The following is a 12,357-nucleotide window of genomic DNA, read 5'->3' on the forward strand; positions in this document are numbered from 1 at the left end:
ATTAATGTAAGTCAATATTTCTATCTATCCTTTCAGATGAAAAAAACAACGTCATAATATAAATGTGTTCTTACTAATGAAGATTCTTAGACGTTATTTAACGCATCGTGTTAATGACACATTTTAATGGATATTAAAATGAAAAATTATGATATTATAACCAGTTTTGTTAACCCCGAGGGGCCAAAGCCCTGGATAACAAAACTGGTATTGATTTCATGATTTTGATTTTAAATTAATATTCGTTGAAGATTGTCTGCAATTTGATGCTTTACATCATTTTCAGTATGGCCGAGAACTGGTTTTAATCCAGCGGATGTTAATCGGTTTTAAAGCCATACTAAAAATAACTATTATAGCATCGTATTAAAGACAGCTGTCCAATCAGAGGATAAAAAAATTAATTGTTGTTCTGTTGGCTCTGAGGGTTAATAAAAATCAGAGACATGAGAGGTTAATTCAACGCAAATTATATTAGTACGCAATGTTAAAAAAAGTCCTGTCATTTGTTGGTGTTAAAACCTCTCCACCAATGATTTTAATCTGAAAAATGATTAAATTTGTACATCATCATTATCACTAATCATTATGAATATTAATTATCGCCCGATTGTCCTATCCCTTAAGATCCCTGACTCTAATGTATAATTTTTGTCTAGATTTTCCCGTGATGATTCTATTGGCGAACTTCACCTTCCTTTATGTCAGGTAGGGGAAAAAAGATTTATTTTTTATACGAGAGACTCTGCCCCCTAATCGTTGTATCGTTGGGGAGGGGGGGGGGGAGTTTTACACATAAATTTTAAAAGTTGGGTGAGGGGAGCGGGTAGCCCTAACCCTGCGCGGCTGTGTTCAACAAGGTACAATGTATGAAAGTACAAACTAAAACTATTCTGATAAACTGATATGGTTCTCATTTACACTGAAGCTTCATACAGGTTCTGAGATGGTTCTAGGATATTTTATTTTATTAAACATGAGACCCTAGATGCTAGAGTCGCAATGGCTAGTATTTTAAATATTTTTAGACAAAAGAAACATTTTTATGTTTTCCCGAATTTTTGATCAAATGTTTTCATTTGTTACAATTTTGTTTGTATAAAATATTCATGATTAATGATAAAATATTTAAGAAAACTAAACAATAAAAGATGTATCTCAAACTTTTTATTTAGATCTTCTCCTTTGTTAGTGTAAGAATGATTTTTTACCTTCCCTAAATAAATACTTCTTTCTACTTTTAAACATTGTTAAATGTGGGTTGGGGAGTTTGTGTTACCCCAATACCCCGTATCATAGAAACAAACCTTTCTAGACTGGGTACGGAGCCACCCTTCTTAGATTTTCAATTTGTTTGTGTGTGCAAGTTAAGATATCTTTTTAAAAATTTTCAGGATTGTATTTTTCTTGTTATAATTAATGTATTAAAAAATGAATTCACAACCCAAAAAACAAATCTTTTAAAAAAGTAAGTGTGTTTTCACCTCCCCCTCTTGCAGAGAATATCCTAGAGGCTAAGGCGGAGCTAACAGTATCATAAAAAGGAATAATAAAAGCATGTATAAAATATATAAACACTTTATAAAAGAGATTTTTAATCTGGAAAACAGAAAAAAAATATTTATCATTTACCCTTTTTAGATACATATCTATAATATATATCTAAAATGTTAGTCCAATTGGATTGTACTTTTCAGAGAAGCTTTTACCATCGTTGGGGGAGATTTTGACCACTTAACCTATTGTTTTTTCAGAGACTTCTATAATGCTATTATTATGGTTTATTGCTAACTTTCTAGCGATGGAATTAGGGGTTGGGGAGGGAGAAGTAAATGCTCTTTTTGATTGCTTAGCCCATAGGAGTGCTACATTTATATAGAAAATAAGCTATAAATCACAAAATTTAAATAAAACAGTTTCTTATTAAAAGGGAAACAATTTCAGTTTTTAAGGAATTTATATTTACCTTTACGATATATATATATATGCTATGTTCATTTGTTTTATTCTTGAGAAAACCTAACCTATCCTGCGAATAGAACATATTTATACTTATGTATTATTTATAATATTTATATGGAAAAATATGAAAAGCGTTTGCTGGCTCAGATTTAGAATATCTTGTATTTTATAAATTATTCTCATAAAGTTTTATTGTCTATATGCATTATTTTTAACATATAGCTTAAAAGTGTACTGCTTACTGTAGACTATTTTGTTATTTGATTTAACACCTACGCACGTTTTTAATTGCACTGCCCCCCCCCCCACCCCCCCCCACCCTTGGAAACATTTATTGCCTTGGCAATCGTAGAATTATTTTTAGGTCTGATTGAGCCGGTTTTATCAACTTGTTAGGTTAGACTTTTCGAGTGTATCAAGTCTATGTTAAAGGGTCCTTTATCCGTAGCTCCATCTGGATTACTTTGATTATTTTTACTAATGTATGTGATGAGCTATATTATGCTGGGAGCTTTTTTTAGGGAGAGGTTATTTTTGTTTCTCGTGTTTAGCTAATATTTTCAAAATAGTTTCAATCCTGCCTGGGATCTAGAAAGAAAGACAGACAGACAGCATCCTACCTATCCTATTATTTAAAGTAGTAAGCATTTTTTTCTGTAGCGAAGGATATCGCTTAATAATGCATCGATATAGTTCTCCTTTACAATATAGCTTCTTATAGGTCAAAGAAAGGTTTTTAACTATTTTGAGGGAGGGTATCTTAACCCTTCCAACAAAAATTACCCACCCCCCCCCCAAAAAAAAATATATATATATTGAATTGTTCTTTACTTTTTCTTTTTAAAACTCCAATTTATAATGGAGTGGGGGGGGGACACTTTTCCCCCTCCAACCTTAAGTTTCCTAGAGGCTTCTAATGGCGTAACCGCTAGCTTATATAATACTTCATTAATATTTAACTGTTATTCTATATTAATATAAATGACTTTTCTTTTATTTAGATTGATCTAGCCACGAAACCAAACTTCTGGCGAGCTTTACATCCACAAGTCAAGGTGAACAATATTTCTAGTCTGCCAAGCTAATCTATAAGTGTTTATGTCTGTTTACAATGCTGCTCTTTATCCGGTTCTCTCTATCATTTAAGTATTCTTGCTTTATGTTTTTTTTTTTGATACAGTGTGTTTTTTTATGAGAACTTTTTTGAAAGCAATTTTTCCCCACTTAAAGTTATCAGAATTTATTGATTAATGGCTTATTTTCTTCGTTTTTTAAGGCAATTAATAGAACATTAAAAAAATATTTCAGTTTTTAATGAAAAAGCACAGTAAAATCTAAAATTCAAAACTAAGGTGACATGGTTTTAGCGCATTTTTCTTATGCTCAAATCTTCTACCCTTTGCAAGAAAAAAATTGGATTTTCAGTAGACGACTTTGGTAGGCCAGTACTCCCTCCCTGATTAAGATATGGCCTTCAAACTTTAATATGTTCTAGTACATGTCCCCATTAGTATCTGTATTAATTTTTAGTTATATATCTCAACTTTGAAGCGTTTTGCAGCAATTCTTGCAAAAGGTAGAAGATTTGAACATAAGAAAAATGCGCTAAAACCATTTTTAGATGTTGACACCTTAGTTTTGAATTATACATTTTACTGTACTTTTTAAACCAAAACTGTAATATTTTTTTAATGTTCTATTAATTGCCTTAAAAAAAGAAGAAAATAAGCCATTAATCATTAAATTCTGATAACTATAAGTTGGGTAAAATTGCTTTCAAAAAAGTTCTCATAAAAAAAACACACTGTAGTTATTTTACTCTTGATCTCTTTTTCTCCCACTCTCACTTTTTCCTCTATCCCTTTTTAACACTTTTTCTCTCTGTCTCCCACGCTACTATTTAACTTAATCATTTGTATTCTAAGACATAATACAAATGGATAAAATATCGGTTGTTTTAGCCCTTCACCTAAAAATTGTGAGTGTTCTCTAGTGTTCGTCCATGAACCATAGATTATCGTTTAATTTAAATGGAATTTGTTTTCAATCCAAGATTGATTTATTGATCTATTTAAATTATTATAAGACACTATAATACATAGAGATCTTGACAAAAACACAGAATACCACATATGCATTACTATCTTAAATAATGTTTTATAATAAAAACATAAAAACGTGTAATCAAAGGCCACTTTAAAGTCAAAGTGCTAAAAATTAAGACTGAAATTTTAGATTGGATCCAAAAGTAGTTCAAATAATATGTTAAATTTATTTTAGGAAAAACTTGGAGAGCTCCTCGTTAGTTTAACTTACCTTCCCTCTACCAATACACTTTCTATAGGATTATTAAAGGTAAGTAGTAAGCTCCTAGTAAGTTTAACTTACCTTCCCTCTACCAATACACTTTCTATAGGATTATTAAAGGTAAGTAGTAAGCTCCTCGTTAGTTTAACTTACCTTCCCTCTACCAATACACTTTCTATAGGATTATTAAAGGTAAGTAGTAAGCTCTTAGTAAGTTTAACTTACCTTCCCTCTACCAATACACTTTCTATAGGATTATTAAAGGTAAGCAGTAAGCTCTTAGTAAGTATAACTTACCTTCCCTCTACCAATACACTTTCTATATTAAGAACCAAATTATATTAAAGCGTTACTCTGTAGCTTAATATTTCGATAACTGCTGAACCGATTGAGTTCTCTATCCAAGATTTAAAAAAAATTACCATTCCTAAAATTCACTAGGGGGTGGGGGAGGGGTAGGGGGTATCAGTCCTTTACACCCCTGCCCTGGACTTTCCTGGCTGGGTAACGTTGTGTAGAGAACTAACTGGCCAACAAATTTTAGAGTATCTTCGCTCTAATAGAAGTATGTCCTGGAATTTCACAAAAATATTAAATAATTAAACACAATTTTGTGTTAAATATCAAATTTTGTCAATATAATTGGAAAAATTGACATTTCAAAAAGTATTTTGTTTTGTTACATTAAAAGAAATACCACTTAAGTTTCATAGTATTATAGACAATTTTCTAATAATGATAAAATAAACGTCAATTCCAGTTTGGTTGGCTAGGCCTTTTGGTCCCTCGGGGCCAACTAAACTGGAATTAATCCTATATTTTTTCAATTTAGTATCCGCTGAAAGCTTATAATACGATGTTATAAATAACTGTTATTTAATTTAGGCCAGAAACCTGAAGGCCAAGGATATCAATGGAAAATCAGGTATGTGAAGTTCAGCAACTCTATAACTAGGATCTGTTCATACGTATTTCCGTAAACCAACCCCTCATAACTCATATAGATGAAATAAAAGACATATACAGGGTGGGGCAAATAAGACCGGACAAATTCTAACTTCTAAACAAATTAACATAAAATCGTCAATTTTAAAGATTTTATTGAATTTTAAAAACTGGCAAGCAAAATAGGCATATGACTATTAGATTATTCAATAAAATCGCCGCCAGTCTCAATCACCGCCTTCACCCGCCCCCTGAACCGCCCGCAGGCCCTGGTCACCATGTCCCTGTCCAAGCTGGCGAATTTCTCCTTGATGGTGGCAATGAGGGAGGTCTTTGTTGTATAGGCACGTCTATTGGTGCATGCTTCAAAGTAGCCCTAGGCCTAAAAGTCCATTGAATTAAGATCGGGCTGCTGGGAGGCCCAATTTCCGAGAACCGAATTTCGTCGAGAACCGAGAAATATTCACGATTTCACACAATTTTTGACATCTTTAAATCTGCCACGTTTCACTTTGCCGGAGTACTACAGTCAAGCCACTTTAGATAGAGAGCTCTAGTCTTTTCTAGTGTTTTACTTATGTATCTAACAGTATCCCCAGCAAGTTGCATAACTCTACCTCATCTACAGATGGGCTGAGATCCGATTTAGTGGGCCCTAGTCGAGAATTTTTTATTTGCCCCACCCTGTATATGAATTAATCATCTATCTATTACACATTTTTAGAAAATATTAATATATTTTTTTGATTACATAATGGTTCAAATCTGGTTAAAATGAAGGGGTAATTACTTATCTATCAAGAAAAGTAAGCATAGCAAAGTGTCTTAAAATAGTACTATAAAGACAAAGGAACAGAAGGATGAAACCCTTTCAAATATCAAACAAAAAAGACACAGCTTTATAGAATACGCCTGTGAGTAAAAAATGGCGTAAAAAATATATTTAAAAAAACTTAAAACCTAATGCGGGATGATGTAAAAAGCTTATCCTACTTAACCAAACTACGTCACATGAACTTTAATACTTTATAAAAGATTTTTTTTTGTTTGGAAAACATCACCTTGGTAAAATTAAACGCCTAGAAGTTATTATTAATTAATTATAAATGTATGCGTGTTAAATTTTTTTGGTTGCTATCAAAGATAGATGTCTAAAATTTGGTGTGAAGAGTTTTCAGGCAAATGGGAATCTAGTATATAATTAATATGGACTTTAAACGTCCGTCCATCACGGTGAGTTTGATTATTTGTCCGTCTATTACGTTTAGGTGATTTAGGAATTTATATTGATGACATGTTATGTCTTGGCTGCTGATTGTAATACATATCTTTATTTGTATGTAGATATTACCAAGACCAATAGGCAACTACTCTATATTTACCTATGACCGGTTTTTTTTCTGTTTGTTTATTCTTGATAATCTAGTAAATTACTCTATATTTATTAACTTGTTTGAAACGATAAAGATTAGATTAAGTAATTTATGATGTCATTAAATAAAATAAATATTCTTAATATCTAGATGAAAAATTTCTTTATTTTAGTAGACAAAATATACATGGTACCATATAATTTTTAATCCGGGAAATATAAAATCCAAGAAAAAATAATATGTCTATAGGTATAAACACAAGGGACGTACTTACTTTCTTTTTATGAAAACTATAGAAGCTTCGCTAAAATAAAATATATTGTAACCTATAAATTGTCGCCAAAGCTGATAAAATTGGCGTTTCAGATGCAGAAATAAGTTTTCGCAAGAAAAAATACAGAAAACTTTCTTTAAAAAATTATCACATATCAAACTTGGAAAGCATTTAATATGTTTATAAAGAAGTAACTCCCTTACCAGATGTTTAATCATGAAATGGACCTATTTTTTTTAGAGTGTGTGTGTTCTACTTTTTAAAACAATATTAGTGCTACACATTTATAAAAGTTAAATTGTTTTTACAGCATAATGGTGAAACAATTAATTACGTTTAGAGGAATGTTCACTTATGATTAGAGGAAAAGTGGCAAATCATTTTTTTTCATCTTATATTCATATTACATTTTTAAAAATGCCTTATTTTATTTTGGCAATAAATAGACCAATAAGAATATATTTTGAAATCATGAATATGTAGTCATTTATTTTGTATGAAAACTTGTCTTGTAGTAATGATATCTTTTATTTTCACAGCAGCTTGTGAAAGGTTATTTTAGGTTAGGTTAGGTGATTGCCTCGCAGGGTTAGGTAATTGGCCCAGCAGGATTAGAGCCCCCCCCCCCCCTAGGCTAAAAATAGGAGAAGTCTACTTTGAAAATATGACAAAACCCGCAACTTCGTTTCCTTCACATGACCCAAAACCAGATTCTAAATCAGCCAGTAAATGAACTTTGTACAAAGGGAAAGTTTCAATATGTCTTTTTAATAAACATATCCTTCCCTGGATTTGTCCTGATCCCATTTTAACAAGATTTACAAGCAAACCACACAGATATAATAATATTTATTATACATTTATACAATAACAACAACTTTAGTCTTTTATGAACTTAATTGATGCTGGTCACTTGAATCAGATTTTAAAAAGATATATACTAACCCACATACATATGATTTGTAGAGTATTTTTACAAGTATAATGTTGGGAACTATACGAAAGTTATAATATCTCTCAATGCTAACAAGAGTTTATCTGACTCAATTGGGAAATTTATTTATATAAGTAGAAATTTCTTGGAAAATAACTTCTATTCTATGTCGAGTTTACAAGTTAACTAATTAGTTAATCTAGGAACAAGTTCAAATAAAAAAAAATACAGGTACATTTATAAACTGAAAAATTAATTATAATTTAATTATTTATCATTTCAAAAAGTTCAGTGGTCTCCTATCTTTTTATCTGTATGTTTCAATGTCTGTCTGGTTGTCTGTCTATCTTTCTGCCTGTTTGTTTGCCTTTGGGTCACCCATTGGAGTATTGCAGGGATGTGTCCTGGACCATCATAAGAAACATATTTTTATTACTAATGCAAGCTTTTCCATAACTAAGATTGGTCTGTCCGTCCATTCAAATGTTCGTTTGTTTGTACACTTGTCCATCTGACTGTAGTAGATACTATGGACGTCTGCTGCCAATCCATTTGAATGTACATTGGTTTGTATATCCGTACATCCTTCTGTCTGAGTAAACTAAAAATCTCTAACTTTGGCTATAAAGCAAAAAGGAATCAGTTTTCTTAACAACGAAACTTTATTTAACACGTTATCTCTGATAACATTCTATTTTTTAAATAAACTATTTTGGATCTACTGCAGTTCACGGTAAAATATTGCTTATAAGCAATATTTTCAAAAATCTATGAATTTTAAAGGCTGCTAGCTACCAAACGACTGAACGTACAGATCATACCCGCACACCATTTAAAGCGGCATAAGAATGCCTACAAATAATCTGGAATAGCCAAGATCCAATTATGCACAGGGAAAGCTTTACTGAAGAAAAAACGCGTAAAATAGGTCTTTTTCGCGCATTTCTCTGCACTGCGAGATAATTATGCATTATTGATTTATGGCTATTCCAGATTATTTGTAAACCTTCTTATGTCGCTTAAAACAGTGTGCGGGCATGATCTGTACGTTCAGCCCTTTGGCAGCTAGCAGCCTTTAAAATTCATAGATTTTTAGAAATATTGCTTACCAGCAATATTTTACCGTGAACTGCAGTAGATCCACTATTTTGATGCAAGCTGACGTTGATTTATTTTTAAAATCATCTAATATCTATTAATGAACTTTCAAGGCTCTTTTATTTATCACATTGGTTTTTTCTATTTTAATATAATAGAATAATTACAATTTTAAAGGTAGATTGATAAAAATTGATTGTTAAGATGACAGACATGTAATAACCCAAAAACTTGGAGCCAGAACTTGATACAATACTATTACTTGATTAATACAAACAAGGATGTCAACATCCACAAGTAGCGAAGCGTAAAAAATCATATATTGGAATATGGACAAGGAGATTTTAAGAGCATATGTTAAAGCCAAGAATTACGGAACCTTTAATCATATCATACAACCTTTATCACATATTCATGTTGTTTATTTATATTTTGTGGCATGACTAACAGACTAATTGTTACAGTAAATTGCATACAGGTAAAGGGAATATTCATAAAAAAATTGCTGTCTATCTTGAATAATACTAAGAAAATCACATTTCCCCTGTAGTGTTATGACTGATGGATGGACAGACAAAGTAAATTATAGATTAGCTTCGCTACAAAAAAAGTAGAAGGAGTTTTGCACCTTAACAAAATCCTACTTTTATAATTTTCTATTATGTTGACTTGGGGTCTTAATTTCATTAAACTGTGATTTAACATTAATTTGTTATCTCAATATTTTTTAACAAATGGGGGTAAAATAATAGAGAAAAGTATTGGATATCCCAAGCAAATCACTGTGGATATTTGCCAAATGTTTACACTTTTCTTTATGTCCCCAGAATTGGCAATAAAACTTGTTTTACTAAGGTCACATAAATTAATTTACTCATCTAATTTGTCTTTGGCAAAAATGCTTCCATTGATATTACAAAACAACAACAATCAAACACAGCCAATGAAATAAAACGAAATTCAATATCAAATATATATGTAGGAAAAATGTCAAATACAAAATAATTCATCTTTCTTAGATAGTAAAAGGTTTTTCATTTTACAATAATATTGCAGTTGATGCACTTGTATAGATTAATAGTGATGAATAGTGTCAGAAACATTTGGTTGTCAAATTTTTTGTGCGTAAACCAAAATATTTAAATATTTTGTGGAAAGTATTTAATCTTGAAATAATTATGCAAATTTTATGCATCAAAAAAATTGTTAGAAAATACTGGACACCAAAACATTAGGAGCCTCCTATCCCACCCTATTTCATTTTTCTCTAAGCTCTAACACTGATAGACTTAACCTAATCTCAAATAACCTAACTCAATATAAATGAAGTTTAACAAAAATATTTCTTTACTGACTAAAGAGGGGGCAGGGTAAGAGGGTGCTTCACTTGCAAGTTAATATATTTAGACAACAATTTCATTTTGTTTAGGAAAATGTTAATGGAAATTTTTAATGCATTTTACTTTAAAATTTAAAGTTTGATCATCAATCCAAATTATTTCAAAATTCCAATTAGAATATTCTACTTTTTTATCATCAATTCCTATGATTCTAGTTATTTTATTACTATACTAGTTGCTTCTCCACTAACCTTTATGGGAGGACTGACGAGGTAAAGAAAATAGCCTCCCCCCTCCTATTTGGAAAATTTTTACCAATTTGCATTCTAGATTTGCTTATTTCTTTTTATTTTAGATCCCTATGTGAAGGTTTGGCTGCTATTTGGAGAGAAGCGAGTGGATAAGAAAAAGACTCCTGTTTACAAGTGTAACCTAAATCCAACTTTCAATCAGGTAATTTTCAAAATGCGAATGCCCCGCTAAAAAAGTACTTTAATTTTTAAGTACTTAATAAAAGTTGAAATATATCCTATCTTGGAAGGTGAAGTAACATATTGTTTTCACTTGAGCTAACAATCTGTATGGTGATGAGTTTTAACGGCACTTTAGTATAAGCACATAAAGTTTATAAAATTTTTCGTTTTTTTGGGTTTAACAGGGAAGAGCCGAAACTTTCAGGCTCTAGACGCAGAAAAGCACAAAAAGTGAAATAAACACAAAAAATATTTCCTAAAATTAAATTTAAAAATTTTCTCCAAACCAAATGCTCTTGAAATATTTATTATTTAAAATATAAATCGTCACTTCTCACGTTTTGAGATGTACTTGTATTTGATATAATATGAAATAAAAGTAGTGCAGCAATAGAAAATTTAAATGCCATCAAAATATTATAGTTAAAACAGACTTTAGAAAAAAGTTATTCATAGAGTATCTTCGCTATTAATAATTGGGAATACTTTAATTGCATAGTACAATTGATATTTTTAGATATTAGGCAAAATAATATGAAATATTATAGGCTAGCCTATTAGTAAGGATATCCATAGCCTTACATATATAAAAAGAAATCTGGAAGACTTAGGAAACCGTATCTCCAAGGCTAACATATAAAATTTAATACGAGTTTGTCTTAAATCACTAGATTTATTTTTAATACACCAATAAACAAGAAAGACAGGAATTTACGAAGCTTACCTCGTCTATTTTATGGACGTACGGACAATGACATATTCATATTATAGAGCAGATACGACAATAAAAAGGTAGAATTGTAAATAAATTGTAATATAAGCACAATTATCTTCAAAGAATAAATTTACTTCTCACAATTTTTCCATCTTAAATACTAATCCTATATTTAGTGTTCCATAAAAATAACAAAATTTAAGTTTAAAAAATCTCTTAAAATGAAATATAATTCGCATTTTATTTTATTTTTAGATTCACTTGCATTTGAAATAATCAAATCATAGTACATCTCAAAATTTGTCCATTTTCAAAATTGGCTGTTTGGAAACTTGACCATCTTATTTCCTGTCTTTTCATAGCTCAGCTGGTTTTGTATCAAAAACTTTCCCTGCTTCTTTTTCACGTGAATTTAAACTTTCCGCTCACCCCTTCTTTAGAAGATTGTATGGGAAAGGTTGTAAAGGTGGTTGTATCAGGTAGGGTGTAGAGGTTTCTGTTGCAGGGGGGAGTAACCATAATATTAGTGGCTTGTTGTTTTATATGTCAATATTGCAACTCAACACAATGAACCATGTACCTATCCAATATCTATAATACAAAGTAGAACAATGTCTGTCTGTCCGTCTGTCTGAAGCTTAAGATCTCGTTAACCACTGAACCGATTGGATTCTACTCATCAGGGTATATACCTTATGGTCCTGTGGTGGTTTTAAGCTATTTTCTGGGGGGGGGGGGACACCCCCAACCCCCAAAAAACAAAAAATCTTCCAACCCCTTTTTTTAGGTAGGCTGTAGGGCTAGGCATCAGCCTGAAGCAGTGCCTATTTTTTAAAAACAAATCTGCACTAGGCATCAGCCTGTAGCAGAGTCTATTTAAAAAAAATAAATTCTATATAGGAGTGTTGACTTCCCCTTTCCTTATAAGGCAAAGCC

The 12,357-nt window shown here is 31.2% G+C and overlaps 2 protein-coding genes across 4 annotated transcripts in view; one reads left to right on the forward strand and one right to left on the reverse strand.

Moving 5' to 3' along the window:
- Hel25E (ATP-dependent RNA helicase 25E) overlaps positions 1 to 12,357 on the reverse strand; it is a 356,959-nt gene that overhangs the window by 223,610 nt on the left and 120,992 nt on the right. The gene's annotated exons all lie outside the window — the stretch shown is intronic.
- Positions 1 to 12,357, forward strand: part of Syt7 (Synaptotagmin 7) — a 59,763-nt gene that overhangs the window by 28,701 nt on the left and 18,705 nt on the right. For all 3 annotated transcript variants that reach the window (XM_080160737.1, XM_080160738.1, XM_080160740.1), the window contains 5 exons: positions 660 to 708; positions 2,964 to 3,017; positions 4,243 to 4,317; positions 5,155 to 5,194; positions 10,589 to 10,686. In XM_080160737.1, coding sequence (XP_080016863.1) covers positions 660 to 708; positions 2,964 to 3,017; positions 4,243 to 4,317; positions 5,155 to 5,194; positions 10,589 to 10,686 — 316 coding nt within the window. The remainder of the gene's footprint in view (positions 1 to 659; positions 709 to 2,963; positions 3,018 to 4,242; positions 4,318 to 5,154; positions 5,195 to 10,588; positions 10,687 to 12,357) is intronic.

Source organism: Acartia tonsa, chromosome 5, assembly GCF_053477335.1.
Source record: "Acartia tonsa isolate MP-2025a chromosome 5, ASM5347733v1, whole genome shotgun sequence".
NCBI classification, from domain to species: Eukaryota; Metazoa; Arthropoda; class Copepoda; order Calanoida; family Acartiidae; genus Acartia; species Acartia tonsa.